The 18716-nt window shown below is 35.9% G+C and overlaps 1 protein-coding gene across 1 annotated transcript in view; it reads right to left on the bottom strand.

Moving 5' to 3' along the window:
• ABCD3 (ATP binding cassette subfamily D member 3) overlaps positions 1-18716 on the bottom strand; it is a 76360-nt gene that overhangs the window by 11162 nt on the left and 46482 nt on the right. Inside the window, exons 8-20 of the mRNA XM_044238719.1 lie at positions 17229-17285; positions 14950-15092; positions 12168-12237; positions 7755-7824; positions 7568-7665; positions 7361-7452; positions 5510-5601; positions 5353-5428; positions 5165-5228; positions 3036-3113; positions 2864-2929; positions 2678-2767; positions 2116-2235 (exon numbers count right to left, since the gene is read on the bottom strand). Of these exons, the coding sequence (XP_044094654.1) occupies positions 2116-2235; positions 2678-2767; positions 2864-2929; positions 3036-3113; positions 5165-5228; positions 5353-5428; positions 5510-5601; positions 7361-7452; positions 7568-7665; positions 7755-7824; positions 12168-12237; positions 14950-15092; positions 17229-17285 (1116 nt within the window). The remainder of the gene's footprint in view (positions 1-2115; positions 2236-2677; positions 2768-2863; positions 2930-3035; positions 3114-5164; positions 5229-5352; positions 5429-5509; positions 5602-7360; positions 7453-7567; positions 7666-7754; positions 7825-12167; positions 12238-14949; positions 15093-17228; positions 17286-18716) is intronic.

Below are 18716 nucleotides of genomic sequence, written 5' to 3'. Positions count from 1 at the left end.
CCTTCATCATTATTCCAGTGTACTTTTATTATAGCTATAATTGAAGACTGCCTTGTGTTACAGTTAGTTGAGAATACAGGGATCTCCTACGTAGATTATTAAGGGCAGACACCTATCTCAGAGCCTTGCAAAGAGTAGACCCCCAGCTGAGAGTGAACTCTGGGGAAATTATACCATGATTAAGTTTTTCACTAAAACTATGGAATAATGATCTTATTTCCTTTCATTTACTCACGTTCCTCAAGGAATTTTAGAAATGTGTTCACCAGACCTCCCTTTTATTCAGTAGTATTATTCCATTCCCTCCAATTCAAATCTGACTTTCCTTATCCAAAAGTTCCCTTGTTTCATCTGTTTACACCAACCAGCCTCCAGTCTTATATATTCACTGTTTTGTGTGGTTAGACCTTTCAATCCATTTTTTCTTAAAAAGTATAATTTTTATAATTTATAAATTATTTTTTACAATTTATAAAAATTACATCCTCACTTCCCTCATTTTTTACTTTGCAGATTTTCAAGCCTAACCAAAAACTGTAAGAGCATTAAAATGACCATACACAAACTTCACCCAATTTCACCAGCCTCGACATTTGTTTTATTAGCCTTCCCTGTCTCCCCACAAAACTTCTGAAGGTAGCAACACAATAAGCTCTCTTTTAAATTTCACAACCAACTCTCCAAATATTGGTCTATACAGAACACACATGCCAGCGACTTGGTCATGCAGCAGTGTCATGGGTGAGTTTCTCCATTTCCCAATCAACTCTACCATGGTTCATCTGGCTTTACAGGGCTCCTCCTTCCACTCCTTCCCTCTTCCCCAAGATATCCCCTCACTCCTCTAGGACTTGAGTTTCTTATCTTCAAATAAAATCTATCCCCTCTGTACCCTTATGCCCCCATCCACAGGATTCCTTAGTTAAGCACATTTATTTTTCTTTCTCTGCATTTATACTGTGTGCCTTTGTGAATCCTGACCTATCCTTCCATAGTCTTTGAAGTCATAGTAACAGGAACTTAAATTTGTTCTCTTTGTTATAGTCATCTTCTAATTAAGTGCAGAAACCTCAGTCACTTCAAATTCTCACTCCTGCCATCCAATTTTCACTTTGAGTTTGGCTGACATCTCTTTTCTTTTGTTTATGATTCATTCTTCACTCTATAGTTTAATCTCATGTTCCAGCACTAGCCAGACAAAATCACAAGAACAGGCTGACATGAAGTTCACACAGAATGGGTATGTTCTGGGAAAAATAACCAGCACTATCAGGGAATAAGAGGCAACAAAAAAAGGGAGAATATAATTTAAAGATAATGAGTAAGCAATTCGGCAATAAGCCATTTCTCTTGCTGTTTTTCTTTGGTTACAGTTTTCTCTAATTCCTACAAGATTAACACTCTGGGGGAAAAAAAAAAAATTCCTCTGCAGCTGCTCAAACTATGGTATGCATAGTTAGAAAATGACTCTATAAAAGTTAACCCTCTTAACAGAGTATTCAAAGTATCACTCTTAAAAGGCAGTGTTTTGTAGCCATGTTTGAGCAGGAATAAGTTTAGACAATCATAAAATTAAAACAGCTCTTTTCAGATGCTTCTATTAGGAAAATGTAAAAGTTCTAAATAACTCTGGGTCGTAGATACTGAGCCCTGAAATCAGGATAGATATAATGGCATAACAGTAGAGGGGAGGGCAGGAGCTGAATAAAGTGGGAACACAGAGTGGATCATCTCTAAACCTTCAGAAACTTCAGAGGAAACAGCTTAAGTGAGGGGTCAGTAGGGAAAAGATATTAAGACATCTTGGACTACCATATTACCCAGGATCAATATGCTAAAAGGTTCCCCCACTTCAATTAATCCTAAATGGATTAATAATATATAATTGGAAAACTTATGAATTTTTAAGAATTCTAAATGCAAATGCAAGTTATACATTTTCAAGTACTTCTATTATCATTTAAACTAATCTGTACTATAACAGTTGCTAAATAAAAAGACTAAAATAATAATTTTAAATTAATCAATTAATAAAAATAATCAAAATACTGGACTCTAAAAGTGACTTTTAGCAACCAGTTACACTGTCATGCAATGTGTTCAGAGTATACTTACCGCCATTCTTTGTTTTTCTCCACCACTGAGGACATCCATCCAATCCTGAACACTGTCCCAGCCTCCTTCACGTTCAAGGATATGACCCAACTGGACATTATCTAAGTATTCCTTTAGTACCTTTTAGCACAATGATTAAAGATGAAATCAAACATAATGTAGGCCAACATTCTCTATCTTGCTTTTATTTTTTAAATGACAATCACTATAATTCTATTGCCAATATCACTTCACAAAAGGATATGACACAAAGATAGCCCTGAACCTTCACTTCCTATCTATACTAATTCTGACAAAACATATCTAGTAGTTTAAATAAAATAACACTACTGTACATAATTAAAGGATGAGAGACAAGGTTAAATACTCACTAAGCCTTATTTAAGCAGAGTAGTTAACATCTTACTTCCACTTGGAAAGTTATAAGTAATGACAATGTTTTAGAAGTTTTTACAGGATAGGGTAAACTACCTGGCAGTTAAAATACTTAACTAATCTGATTAAGATAAATAATCTGAAATGGAGTATTTCCAGTAGATCTAAGACATAAACATTTCCTTACTAGATCAGATATCCCCTTCCTTCTCTGATCTTCTCTTCCATCTGGATATATCACTTGGTCTCGAAGTGTTCCAAGGGTCATATAAGGTCTCTGATAGTGACAGAGCAAAAATCCTTGTAAGTGACCTTTTAAAAAATAAAAGATCTTTACATCAAAGATTACAAAATAACTCAAACAACGTCTTACCTGAGGAACATAAAACAACTTTCCTCTCTCAGGTTTAGTTAGACGTCCTCCAAAAAGAGGCCATAACTATAAAAGGAAAAAGAGTGAGGAGAAAAGCAGTTGTAAATTTCACAATGTGATAGATTGTATGGCAAAACAAGACCACAAAATCTTGAGACCAACTTGTACTTACTTCACCAAGAACACGGAAAAGTGAACTCTTCCCACAGCCATTTGGGCCACAAATTAAAACATTGGCCCCAGATCGAACCTGAAAGAAAATCAGTCTATGAATTTATAGTGAATATATACTCAGTGAACATTTCCTTACAGTCAAATTGTTTTTTGCTAATGCTAAGCTTTCTTTTTAGCTATAAATGTGATCACTGAATAAAATCAACTTAATCAGAATACAGAACAACAGCTTATAAATTTTGAGGATTCTCAAAAACAAGTATGTGTGTATATGGTCTCGTTTTTAAAAAATGGAATCATACGATATATGTGCTACATGTTACTATTTAACAATATATCACAAATATTCTTCCAAGTCAGTATATTCAGATGCCCCCATTCTATTTTTTTAAATGCCTACAGTGTATTCCATTCTAAGAATGTACCATAATTTATTTAAAAACTTCCTTTTTGTTCATTGTTTAGGTCATTTGTATTTTGCTTTGCTCTTTTGGATAATACTGCAATGAACCAGAACCAGTGAGCGAATTTATGTATTAGTGAGAAATGTTTCTGTGGATCAGGTTCTTAGAAGTCTACATATATTATAAATATTTACCAGTGCTACCAAATCGCTCTGCAACAATGTAACGTTAAATGAGAAAATGTGATTAAGTTCTGAGCTTACAGTCTCATGTAAGTATTTAATAAACTCTGAAGAATCAGAAATCTGGGTTACAATTCCAGTATCACAGTATCACACAGCAGTGTATCACAGAAGGAAAGAAGATAACAAAGATGTGAGTTACTCTGGTTGTGGAACCTGCTTTGACAATTTTCATTAACTGTTGAGGCCCTACATTCCTATTATTTAACTCAGTGAATATTTATTGAATGCTCACAGTCAGGCTCTGCTCTAGGTAATGGGGCTACACTAATTAAACAAAACAAAACAAAACCTGCTCTTACCACCTTACATTTTAGTAGGAGAGACATATAATAGAGAATACACACAATAAATGAGTAAATTACAGTGTATTGGAAAGTAAGTGCTATGGAGAAAAAAATATATCAAGGTAAGGAAATTTGGGAGTTGGTAGGGGAGGTTACATTTTTAAGGTGGTCAGGCCAGGTCTCACTGAAAATGGTAACTGGGGGCACCTGGGTGGCTCAGTAGTTAGGTGTCTGCCTTCAGCTCAGGTCATGATCCCAGTGGCCCCGGAGTCCTGAGATCCAGCCAAGTACTGAACAGAGTAGTTCTAAAGAAGTGGTATCAAGTGGGCTCTAGACTTGGGAGACGGCCTACATGATAGGAATCTATTACTAATCGTCAAGATTTTCTGATCTGAACTACTCATAAAGTCGTAACAGACATATATCCTAATGGTAACCCTTGGGTCTGGGAGTGTCTTACAAATATACAAAAATACTCCTCTTTCTTTTTCTTTTTAATTGGGTCTGCCATAGTCCCATTTGATTAAGAGACTAGACTGAATCAGCATCCCTCTTCACCGAGCATGAGATATATCCCACTGCTACTGTTCTGCTCTCCCACTGTTTCCGTGACAGCAGAGTCTATATTTGGTTTGTATAGGGACAGAGCCTCCTGCACAATCAAAACAATACCTAACTCTAATTTTTTTGAACTTAAACTAAAATTATATTGAATGTTTAAATATTCATTTCCCACTAGAGATTACAATCAACTATATCTTCTGAGACAGACTTTATCTGCAAAAGATTTTTTTGTAAGTCATAACAACTAAGAAAAGTAGATTTCTTTTCTTTTCTTTCTTTTTTTTTTTAAAGATTTTACTTATTTATTTGACAGAGATCACAAGTAGACAGAGAGGCAGGCAGAGAGAAATAGAGGAGGAAGCAGGCTCCCCGCCAAGCAGAGAACCGGATGTGGGGCTGGATCCCAGGACCCTGGGATCATGCCCTGAGCCGAAGGCAGAGGCTTTAACCCACTGATCCACCCAGGTGCCCCAAGAAAAGTAGATTTCTAAGTATTTCAAAGACTTACTTTTTAAAAGAATTTTGTGGATTCAGAGACTAAGTCAACCTTACAGTTATTTTACAATATTAGACTAGCTTTTCATTTCACATTTTAAATCTAAGCTTATATACAATCATTTAGTAACTTACTTCAAAATTAAGATCTCGGATCAAAATATCTCCATTTGGCGTTGCTAAAGGAACATGATCAAATCTACAGAAGAAATCGAAAAAAATTACAATTTTACATTAAACATTAAGCAAACATAGCTGAAAGAGAATGCCACTACATGGTTTAACAAATGTTTATGGTGCTAAAGAACTTTTCCTATACATACTTTATAATATTATCAGCATTGATGATTTCTCCAGCACCAGGTATCAACGGAATGACTTGTGCTCCTTCTTCAATACCTTAAGTGGAAAATAAGTATTAGAGCATCACAGGATGTCAGCCAAAACTTAAACTATGGGAACTAGTGCATTCATATTTACCCCTTTCCTGTTGCGAGACCATTGTGCGCTCATATTTGCCTTGATTTAAATCCTTTAATACTTGCATTAATTCTGTAATCCGAGCAGTAAAACTGAAATTTAAAAAAAAAAAAGTCATAATGAAAACTCCAAAGGCCGGGACGCCTGGGTGGCGCAGTTGGTTGGACGACTGCCTTCGGCTCAGGGCGTGATCCTGGAGTCCCGGGATTGAGTCCCACATCAGGCTCCCAGCTCCATGGGGAGTCTGCTTCGCTCTCTGACCTTCTCCTCGCTCATGCTCTGTCTCACTGTCTCTCTCTCTCAAATAAATTAAAAAAAAAAAAACTCCAAAGGCCATCATATCTTTTACTATTATTTTTGCTACTTATTTGAGATGGAACTGACATACAATATTGTATAAGTTCAAAACTTTTATTCAAACTTAACTGAAATTCCTAAAAATTATAATTTAGTTTAAATGAAATAACCTAAAAGAAGTTTCTTCATCATAAAGTGTGAGTGATAGTGTATGCATGCTTTATTATCATGTTTCAGTAGGACAGCAGGATGAGGATAAGGGAAGAGGATTCATAGGCTCTCACCTCAAGACATAATTACTTCATTAACAGTTGAGTCAAGAAGGTTGTTTGCCACTAGAATTTAAAGGTTTCTAGTAGACACTACACAAGGGCTAGTACTAGTTAGTACCCTCTACAGACATAGGAAGTATGGACCGAGCTCCTCCTGGAGTGAGTGATAGCCAGGTATAAAGTTAGTCTTCTTGTGTGAGGAAGGCATTTATTACACATATGCCAATTCCCTGCAAACATGGAAGAATATGGAAGATTCCTCTCTTTCCTACTCCAAAATTGGAGAAAAGTTGAAGTGTTCTTAATATGAGATAGAAATCATTGAAGCAAGAGAGAGAAATCAACACTCATGCCAAGATATCAAGGAAATTAAATAACATGATGGTCAAAGAGAAAGCAATCTGCATCAAAGAAGCAAAAGAGAAATTTTCTGTGGAAATCAAGCAGAAACCTCCTGAAGGAAGAGAAGCACCCCATTTACCATGAACCATAAAGGCATAAGAAAAGTTATTAACAACTAGGAAGAATGTCTATATTCTCAAGAAAGACTCCTCATAGTAGTTGACAATCAACTCCATTTTGCCATGAAGACTTAAATTGCCGTAGAAAAGGAGGAATAAAGAAGAAATATGTGGATGAGTCACAGGTCTGGGAAGGATCTGAAATGATCCAATTTCTTTAGATGTACTTTTTACATTATGGTGTTCTTTTATGCCATACCAAAGCCCTTTATATTAGAGTTTAAAATACTGAAATACTTAATTCCATATTATGCTCTAAGAACAATTTTACTAAACAGAATGACCATATTTGCAATTGCATCTACAGACACCACAAAGTGACTTTTCACTTTTTTCCCCATTAAAATCAACTTCATCTTTATCTTTTGCTAGGTTGCCAGTTTCAAAAACCTAAGAGGAAAAAAATACAGTGGAGGACAAAAAAGTTCAAATACAAAAATTCTATTCATTAACTTAATTTCCCATGAATTCAGAATAGACTGCCATGACTTAACATTTTCTAACTTACTAAATCCTACTGTCCATGGAGCAAATAGCTTGAGAACCATTAACCTGGCTGAAGACTCAAAACAGCTCTTAAGGAAACATGAAAATCTCAGAGAAAAATCTTCCTTAATTTGTCTATCAAAATCAGCTTGCAGGAGTAAGAAATGGGGCTTCCGTTGCCCCTTATCTTAACCTCAACTGGGCACAATCATTAAGTATAACATATTCTTAAAACTTATTTTCTGCAATTGCTTAGTATTACTAATCTTACTTACCCAGCCAATCTAGTCATCTCACGGCCAGCCAAAACTATCCGACCCAGAGCTTGAGACATTCGCAAAAGCATTCTTCCACTTTGGTAGTAATCCTTAAATAGAAATAAATACTAGTTTTCACTTGTATTTCTAAGACTAAAAACTACCTTTTATTTGTTTTTATATTTAAATTTCAATTTATTATGACTATGACTACTAATACTTTACCTCTAGAAGTTCTGAATGTGTACTCTTGAGATGTCGAGGATGAGACAAATCTAGGAAAGGACGACTTACAACGAGGTAACCAACAACAGTGGCAAGATCTGAAACAAAACCGTTAAAATTTAAACATTAATAATACTTCACTTTCTCCATAAATTTCATTCCACTATTTCTTTGAAAGCATACTTACATTTGGCAACTATGCTATCAATGAAGCCCATAGAAAACCGAAACAAAATGAAATTATGGAGATGCTCCACCTGGCAGAAAACAAAAACAATAAAATATGTATTATATGTGTACATAAGAAAATGAATCTACCCTGAAAATAAAAAGAACTGCATGAGTTATTTATTCCACAAATACTTACTGAAAATTTTTTAAAAATGTATAATTTACTGATTCCACAAATACTGTCTGATTTCTGATTATACTGTACATCACATTTCATGTACAATACTTATCACAGAGCAGATGTCAAATACTTCATGAAACCATTTTTATGCAAACAGAATGGAAATTACATATAAATGTTAATGTGGTATCATTTGTATATAATACTGTATTCACAATATTATCAGATATACACTTCATAATATTATCAGATACATCGTGCAGTAAAAATGGTCAATAATCAAAACAACAACAATAACACAGAAGGATGAGCTAATTTAGGTAAAACACTACAGTCTAGATTGGCACTCAGTGCCTTGCTTTAGCTGGAGACATCTGGTCTATGTTTTCCTTAAGAATCTTACTACACTCGATCTGAACCAAGTGCTAATTTCATCAAGGCTGTACAGCCCTAGTCTGTAGCTTTAATCAAGCACACTCTACCTCAAAATTACAAGTCTAAAAAATGTTTTATATTCTGCCTTTTCAGTGTTCTCAAATTTTGCATCTATCAGGTTATTCAAGGCCCTGCATGATCTGGCACTGGGTTCCATCATAAACTTCATCTGCTTCCATGTTCCTTCTCACTCAGCTCCAGAATTACTGGTTCCTCAAACTGCCTTAAGGCTTTCCTCTTGTTGTTCTCTGTCAGGAATACTGTTGCTGTCCCAGACAGTTTTATTTTGTGACTAATTCCCTCATTCCATGTGGGTTTCTGATAAAATGTCACCTCAAGAAAAGACCTCCCTGGGGCGCCTGGGTAGCTCAGCGGGTTAGGGCCTCTGCCTTTGGCTCAGGTCATGGTACCAGGGTCCTGGGATTGAGCCCCCCACATCGGGCTCTCTGCTCAGCGGGGAGGCTGCTTCCTCCTCTCTCTCTGCCTGCCTCTCTGCCTGCTTGTGATCTCTCTCTCTGTCAAATAAATAAATAAAATCTTAAAAAAAAAAAAAAAAAGACAAGACCTACTTGCCATCCTACCCAAAATAGCGAGGCAACCACTCCATCACACTGTACCATGTCATCCCATTTTAATTTTGATCATAGAATTCATGACTATCTAAAAGCATATAAAATAGTCAGTTGTTATTTACTATTTCCCCCACTAAAATGTGAGTTTTCTGAGTACAGGGTGGCCTCCTCTTCCTATCTTTTGTAAAAGCACAATGACTGAAACATTAATCAGTGAATGCCATTTGTTACATGCTGTGCTCAATGCTGGAGATACAATGAACAAAACAGAAAAGGTCTCTGAGTTCATGAAGTATACATTTTTTTTTAATTTTTTATTTTTTATAAACATTTATTTTTATCCCCAGGGGTACAGGTCTATGAATCGCCCAGTTTACACACTTCACAGCACTCACCAAAGCACATACCCTCCCCAATGTCTATAATCCCACCCCCCCTTCTCCCAACCCCCCTCGCCCCAGCAACCCTCAGTTTGTTTTGTGAGATTAAGAGTCACTTATGGTTTGTCTCCCTCCCAATCCCATCTTGTTTCATTTTAATGAAACAAGACAAACTAGGAAACAAATAAGATAATTATAAATTGCAATACATCTTTTAAAGAAACAGATCATTAAATTGGGAACTGGAGGAAGCCATTTCAGACAGACTAACCAGAGAAAAGCAAGGCCACAGTAAGTTGTTAACTTTGGGGCTAAAATCTAAAGGTAAGAGTAAGTAAGCCATGTGAAGAGTGGGCTGATATAACAGCAGATCCCTGGAAAATTACCTTAAATGCAGTTTCTCAGCACTATCAAAATTCAGTCGTATTAAATCTAAATAACACAAAAAATTCAAAGTCTAAAATAATTCATTTTTTAAAAAAAGATTTACTTATTTATTTTAGAGAGAGAGAGAGACAGAGAGAACTTGAGCATATGTGAGGTGGGGAGGGACAGAGGGAGAGAAACTTCAAGCAGACATCCTCTTGAACATGAGCCCCGGTGTGCTGCTCAGTCCCACAACCTATGAGATCATGACCTAAGCCAAAACCAACAGTTGGATGCTCAACCAACTGAGCCATCCAGGTGCCCTGAAATCATTTAAAATGTCTATTTCTTTAAGCTTTTTAAGTCACCTTAATATAGATTTAATTTCACAAGCTTCCACTAAAATGTAAGCTCCTTGGAGGCAGGATTTTGTATGTTATGTCCACCACTATTATTACTAGCACCTGGAATAAGCAAAGGCATCTAGATGGCACTCAATATCTTTTATATGAAGTAATAAAATTACTTGAATTTTCCTAATTTTCCAAATGGCAAGAAAATAAAAACTGATATATGTATAGTTTTCATAAGAAACAATGTTTTTAACTCTAAATTAAGGGTCAACAAACTGGCCCACAATCCAAATCCAGCCTGCCATTTATTTTTATAAAAAAGTATTACTGGAACATAGCTACACCTACTTATTTACAAAGAGTATATGCCTTTTTAAAAAATTAATATATAATGTATTATTTGTTCCAGGGGTACAGGTCTGTGATTCGTCAGTCTTACACAATTCACAGAACTCACCATAGCATATATCCTCCCCAGTGTCCATCACCTAATCTCCCCATTCCTTCCCCCCTCCCCTCCAGCAACCCTCAGTTTGTTTCCTGAGATTAAGAGTCTCATATGGTTTGTCTCCCTCTCTAGTTTCATCTTGTGTCACTTTTCCCACCCTTCCCCTATGATCCTGTTTTCTTTCTCAAATCCTTCATATCAGGGAGATTATATGATAAATGTCTTTCTCTGACGGACTTATTTCACTTAGCATACTACCCTCTAGTTCTATCCATGCTGCTACAAGGGGCAAGATTTCAATTTTATTATTTTTTTAAAGATTTTCTTTATTTATTTGACAGACAGAGATCACAAGTGGGCAGAGAGGGAGGCAAAGAGAGAGGAGGAAGCAGGCTCCCCGCTGAGCAGAGAGCCTGATGTGGGGCTTGATCCCAGGTCCCTGGGATCATGACCTGAGCCGAAAGCAGAGGCTTTAACCCACTGAGCCACCCAGGCACCCCAAGATTTCAAATTTTTGATGGCTGCATAGTATTCCACTGTGTGTATGTATATATACACACATCACATCTTCTTTATCCATTCATCTGTAGATGGGCATGTAGGCTCTTTCCATGGTTTGGCTATTGTGGACATTGTTCCTATAAACATTCAGGTGCACATGCCTTTTTGGATCACTACATTTCACTACATTTGTATCTTTAGGGTAAATACCCAGTAGTGTGATTGCTGAGTCATAGGGTAGCTCTATTTTCAACTTTTTGAGGAACCTCCATGCTGTTTTCTAGAGTGGCTGCACCAGCTTGCATTCCCACCAACGGTGTAGGAGGGTTCCCCTTTCTCCGCATCCTCGCCAGCATCTGTCATTTCCTGACTTGTTAATTTTAGCCATTCTGACTGGTGTGAGGTGGTATCTCATTGTGGTTTTGATTTGTAGTTCCCTGATGCTGAGTAATGTGGAGCACTTTTGCATATGTCTGTTGGCCATCCCGATGTCTTCTTTGCAGAAATGTCTGTTCATGTCTTCTGCCCATTTCTTGAATGGATTATTTGTCCTTTCCATGTTGAGATTGATAAGTTCTTTATAGATTTTGAATACTAGTCCTTTATCTGATATGTCTTTTGCAAATATCTTCTCCCATTCTGTCAGTTGTCTTTTGGTTTTGTTAACTATTTCTTTTGCTGTGCAAAAACTTTTTATCTTGAAAAGTCCCAAGAGTTCATTTTTGCCTTTGCTTCCCTTGGAGTATATGGCTACTTTTGAGCATCAATACGGACGATAAGGTCTGAAAAGTCTGAACTACATATGTACTATCTTGTCTTTTATAGAAATAATTTGCTGATCCCTACTGTAAATAATAAACATAACCATCACAGTATCTTCAAGAATGCTACAGAAACAAAAGAATTTATCACTAAATAAAACTTCTAAGCAAACTCTAAAAATACACTGACTTTTATTTTAAACAATCAACCTAGTTTTATAACTGGGCAGCTCAATATACTGGCATGATAGTTTTTATTCTTTTATTTTGTATAAAAATACTCACAGTTACTTAAAAATAAATATCTTAGAGATTAGAGATTGAAGATATATATATATACCTATATAGATAGATACAGATATACATCAGCAAATGCCAAGAAAAAAAAATTTTTTTTCCCTAAATACATGAGTCTCAAGCATGCTACCTTACCAGCTTTCGGAAGACTGAGTGGATTGTCTGCTTTTCTCTCTTATTCCCATTGTAAAAGGCAATTTCTTCACTATTAAAGAAAATAATTTAGTAATTAATTTCGATATTACTGGTACCTGAAAAATAATTGAAATACAGTATTTGATGACTGAATACTTTATTTAAATATTAATATAAATATATTTATGTTTATATATATAACATATATATAAACATTAAATAAATATAAAAGACACTTAAGACTGTAAGCTTAGTGGGTGCGTCTGGCCACAGTCCCGTACTTGAGAGTCTGCTCCTTGCCTGACTGATTAGAGGGCAAAGAAATCCATGCCTAAACTGGATCAGACTGAACAGGAGCCACATGTTGCATATGCCATATATAGCTAGAAAAGATGTGCTGGGCTAGTTCTCAGAAAATTAATTTAATTTCTTTAATAAGAAATAAGAAGGAGGTTGCTATGATGTATAGGAAGGTAGGGCTAGGACAGCCATTACAGATGACAAATGGAATACAGACCCTACAGAAGGGAGAAGAGAAAACAACAGCTAATAGAAGCTATGGAGTGATGCCATGACATACAGCCTTTGAAAGACAGAAAAGCAAACCAAGTATGAATGACTTCACAGTGCCAGCTTCCAGGAGCCCTGGACAGTCACTGCACAGTCATTCTTATGCTGGGAATCTCACCATACCCTCACAACAACCCCCCTTTTCTTGAGCTGGCCTGAATGGGTCCATAAGGGCCACAAGAATCGTGACTAGAAAAAAAAGGGCATTCTTACAGATGAAGACACTGTAGTTAAGAAAAGTCTGCCAGAGTCTTACAGCTAGCAAGTCAAGCAGCTAAGACTATAACTCATATCTGACATTCCACTCCCAATTCAGTACAATGTAAAAAATCCCAGGAAAATAACTCTTACAGCAGAGAAAAGTAAAGATGTGCACAGTAGTCTATAGGGTACAGTTAAAAAGCCTTCGATAAACAGCCAATCTTCAAAGTCTATTTTTTCCCCTTAAAAATGTATGTGAATTTAATATTCTACTCCAAAATATATCTGCATCTTTTCCATTACAAAAGCAAGGTAGCTCTTACCTCAACCCTTTCAAACAAAATTAACTTTGTATAAAGATGAATCATGTTTGACATGTGTTTCACCATTTCCTTGACACAATAACACAGAGACCCAGGGTATCACAATTACGGTTTAACAAATAATTTTATACCTATATTACTTTTCTTACTTCCTTCCAACCCCTCTGCATGTTTAAGCCCATGGAAGATGAGAAAAGCATTCTACTTCCTTCTCATTTTAGCCCCGATCTAAAACCTGAAAGGGCAAAAATAACCCAGAATATTATGGCTGCCTATCCATCACTGTTTTCTCTTCCACGACAACCTTCTTATGTAAGAGAACTCCACTTTTCTTAGCTACCCGTTTATCCCTTTCTATGCACCAAAGGGTTTAGGAATGGCCTCAACCCCATCTATAAGGAATGATGAGTTCCTTTTGGTCTAAGCCAAATTGCTTCAGGCAAGGGCAACTGATCATTCTGGCCAAAGAGAGGTGAAACAAAGTCAAGGGTGGGGCTTCTGGGAAAGTTTCCCTGCTCTCCTGAAGAAATGGCCTATTTTTATTTCTGGGCTTTTTACAGGGGAGGAGGGCTGGTGAGATCTGAAACTGCTTTTGCCATCTTGTGATCATAAGAAAAATTAGGCTGAGGAAGGCAGCAACATACAAAGGAGGGCTGAGCCAAGAGAACATCAAAGGACCAGAGCCCTGATCATGTTGTACCTGGAATGGGGCTACCTTAAGAGTTCTTATGTCAAGTAGTAAATGCCCTTATTGTTATTGCTACCTAAATCAGGGTTTTCTGTTTCTTGCAAAAGAAAGCATTCTAGCTGATACCATCTTTCATTCACTTGGCAAATCACCTCTCCACTTAACCAAAAATCTGTTCCTCCGCCTCCCTAAGGCACTGAACTCTATTTAAAACTGGTACCATTTTAGCAATATAAGGAAACAAAGGAAGAAGGAACTGTTAAAAAAGTAATCTTCTAAGTAGTTCTGTAAATGCTTTAGGGTCTCCATAAAGATTAGGACCCTCAAAATGACTTAAAGTTTACAGATCAATACGTGAGAAAATTTATCGAGTACCTACTACATATCAAAACTTAGGCTGGAAGCTTTGTATGTATTTCATATTTAATACTTATAGTCCTATATTCTCTATTACAAACAAGAAAAGTAAAGCTATAACTAACTTGCCAGAAGTCATATAATATATAATCGATAAGAAGAGGAGGCCGATTTTGAAACTAATCAGGCTGGCTCCAGAGCCTAATAGTTTTTCTTCCTATTTTGGAAACTATCAGGAAAATAGGTAGACACATGTGCAGTTAGACTGAATTACTGAGCATACACAGTCTCAAAACAAAAGTATTTGTGGATAAACTGAGATAGAATTTTCTTTGAAGAAATATTATAAGTAAACTTGAATTTGAATGTATTTTGAGTGTGTTTAAAGTGAAATTAACAGAAAATTAGTCAATAAAAGAGATGAGGAGGTGAACCAGGGATACTACACAATTAAGAAAAAGAGTAATGTTAAGGATTACTACTTTATAAAACTGGTATTTTTTATAATGTATTATTCAAAAGAGGTAAATAAAGAAACAATTTTGGTAACAGTGTCTCCCAGACATTTTGGAGTTAACTTATATGACATCAATATCCATAAAAACAGTTTTAGTACAGCTAAATTTAACACATTTCTTCTTACCTGTTTGTGATGAGCCGGGAATTAACGAACCTATACTCTCCCTCATACTTTTGCTCAGTTATTGTCATCTTACCAATGGGTCTTCTAAGTCGAGTTAGGAGTAGCCCAGAAATAATCAAGTAGGCCATCATACTTGTTGGGCCCTATTATTATTGGAAGAGAATATACAATGTCAAGGATATCATAATAAATTCACTGGATGCAACATGCACAATTTCTATAAATAACTGCAGTGACTTGGCTAATTTCCCCCCTTAATTATTTCTTTTTTGGGAAAATACACATTGTTCACACTTTTCACTACTCGTCTATTCTGTTCCTCTTCCAACACTGTATCTCATCCCCTGCTCTTCTGAATTTGCTTATCTAAAAAACTCCTAATTGTGGGCGCTTGGGTGGCCTAGACTAGTCTGTTGAGTGTCTGCCTTTGGCTCAGGTCATGATCCCAAGGGTCCTAGGATCGAGCTCCGCATTAGGCTTCCTGCTCAGTTCTGCCTGCCACTTCCCCTGCTTGTGCTCTTTCCCTCTCCCTCTTTCTGTCAAATAAGAAAATGAAATCTTTAAAAGAAATTAATAAATAAAAATAAAAACCCCTAATTGCATCCTCACTCTTCCTATGGCATCTAAAACTCTTCTGATGGAACTCTACCTGATATTCCCTTAATACCACGGACACTCTCAGACGTTCTCTTAGAATGTTAATATTCCCTGCGATTTCTTCCTTAGATCTTTCCTACTTTTTATCTCTACTCCAATCACTCTTAAAAATCCAAGATAGTATTTACAAGTAAGTGCCAAGTACTACAGAGTACTTAGCTCACTACTCTGTAGGGTGTCACGCTAAAGTCTCCCAAACAAGCTCTACCTGGTTTTCCCTTCTCCTACATCTTGCTTGTAGCTGCCATACTTTCTAACTTGGTGAGTAACCTCATCACCCATTGACCAACGTAAGAGGAAAGCTTTAAGCTTACCTTCCCAACTCATCACAGGCACTTTCCTCATTCCCATCTATATACCATATTCTGCCATACTGAATAAACTATTTCCTAAACATGCCATTTAAGGAAGCCAGTATTGTGCCTAGCAAGCCTGACATATCTAATGGACACCTACTCATCCTCCTCAGAGCAACTCAAATATTACCTCCAATTCTTCTGGACACTAAATATGTTTATCAAACTTCTGTCACTTATCGTTCTGCATTAAAACTGAATACCTATTCTTTCACTGGACTGTAAATCTTCTTCAGCTGGAACTGTGCCTTACTCATCTTTTTTCCCCACTACCTAGTACAACATGTATGGACTATGATTTGTATTCAGTATTTTTAAAATTAAATATGATTGATTCAAATGTATTTCAACAGTCAATGCAAGAATGGGCAAAGGAGAGAACTAAAACATAGTTTCTACCTTTGAGAAATGCAGAATCAGATAACAGGAATACATGGAGAGATATTTAGGTATTATAAAAATGTAGTAAGTACCATAAAAATATTACAGTACAAAGACAAAAGGGATTAGGCCTTTTCATCTGCTTATAGTAAAAACAAGCTAGAAGAATGATTAAACCCAGATCATAGGGTAGCAGATTAGGATGGTAGACAAGAAATTAAAATAAAGCCTACTTTCTCCAGTGTTCTGGAAAGTAGCAAAAACTACTATATAGATTGTATGTTAATCAACCATAAGATGTGTATGCATATACATGTACATATATACATAGTACAGCCACACTATTACAAGGTTGTATAATAAATATGTAAGAGTGACATCACATATTACATAATTAAAGTTGTATTTCAGCGAGAATACTCAAAGAAAATTTAAAGGTCATTCTTACCAACACAAATATTAAAGAGACAGGCTATGGCTCAGGAGATAGTCAACCATTTATATAATTATAAAATTACATATTATATATTAAAAAAACCATTATATTTAAAGGTATTTCTCATATTTTAACATTCAAGTTTCATATTAAAATGGCTGTCTCCAAATCTCTTTTTAGACATTACTTTACAATAGTAAGTACATGATGTCAATATTTAAGCACTTCTCGTTATTAATGCCACAAAAATTTTCCAAGTATCTGACTTAAGGAAGATTCAAACACCAAATTAGAGTACTTTTTTAAGTCTCTAATACAGTATTATTTTATAACTAGACTTTCTTAGGTACATATTGTAAAAACACATTCTTTGAGATACATAAAAATTTCTACAATCCAGCTATTTACAACATAGTACTATAGCAATTTAAAAGATAGATTAAACTCACCTGAGCTCCTATTGCACTTGTTAACTTGAAGATATACAAAACTATGTCTAAAAATGGCTGTAAATATTAAAAGGTAAAGAATTAAAAAGTAGATTGTATAGACTGAAAGCTAATAAAACATGATAAATATAAAATGCTATTTAACATTTAACACATAATTGTCAACATGCAGAGTTCCCACCATATATAATGTACTATAAACAGCATACAGACCAACAAAAACATAAAATAAACAGTTCTTATTCTCAAGAAACTTAAAACAGAGATAGCACAACCAAAGGCTACTGATAATCAAGTGGGAAAAACTTTCCATTTTCCAACAATTAAGGTAAGTTCAACTATGATAATTAACCATTAGAACTTAGTAATTTCTCAATGCAGTGTAAAAACAATGACTAAAAGGCACTGTATCCTCAAATCTACTACCAGCTTTCCAGGTTTCCATAGATCTACACCAATAAAATGAAAGGCTCTTCCTGTTTGTAACATTGCTTTAATTCTATTACTTTATCACAATATCCGTATGTTGAAATAATTGAATGAGCCTATAATTTTCTGATATAAAACTCACGCGTCTAGAACTAAGACATTAATATACTGCTCCTTACACATGGAGACAACTCAAATGACATATCAAAAGTTTATACATATTTTGAAGTGTTTTTAAAAAACCCCTATATTCTTTCACTTTAAGTCTAGAGCCATCCCTTTCTGTTGGCTTCTATTAAGATTAACCTGTTCTTTTTTGCCTTATAAATTATCAAAAAGATAGACATATTTATAAAATGTAAGTACATTTAAAAGTTGACAAAAATGACTCATCACTTAAGTCACAGTTAAAACAATGAGATATTAAAAACAGTAAAAATACTGTAGAACAGGGCCCACTACAATTATATTTTTCTCTATTACCAATGTGACAAGACCTGAGCTGTAGAGTTGCTCAAGTGTCAAGATGTAAGGAATACAAAACAGTATGTACAGAATTACACAAATATTTGTATATACACTCCCCTGGCCCTAGACACACATATACAACAAACGTCAAAATGTGGTAATGAATTAATCAATAATTTATAGTTGTCAGAATTCCTACAGTAAAGAATAAGTTAGCAAAGGCTTCTGGAAAGCTGAATAAAAAGTGTGGCATGAAGTGAAAAGGCATCCTACTAATGGGCCTGTCATGAGTGGGGGGATTCTTGCAGATCAACAGCACTTTTCTAAGAATTGCCTGTCCTCCCTCCAGCCACATGGTTGAAGCAGGAGCATGCCTCTTCTTACAGTGTGACCCAGACCCCTGGGGAGAGTTCTTTTGTCTCAGACTGGGTATCTGGATCAACTGTGGCCAGGGACAAAGATACTACTATAATTGGTCCACTTTGAGACAAACTCTCACCCCAGACCAAGAGCAGCCATGTGGATAGTGGTAGGAAACAGGGCCTCTGAGATGACGAGAGGAAGAAATGCTGGGTAGATGATCTCGGAGGT

The sequence above is a fragment of the Neovison vison genome, chromosome 2, assembly GCF_020171115.1.
Source record: "Neovison vison isolate M4711 chromosome 2, ASM_NN_V1, whole genome shotgun sequence".
NCBI classification, from domain to species: domain Eukaryota; kingdom Metazoa; phylum Chordata; class Mammalia; order Carnivora; family Mustelidae; genus Neogale; species Neogale vison.
Note: the sequence above shows the minus strand (reverse complement) of the source record. Positions and strands in the feature narration are given on the sequence as shown.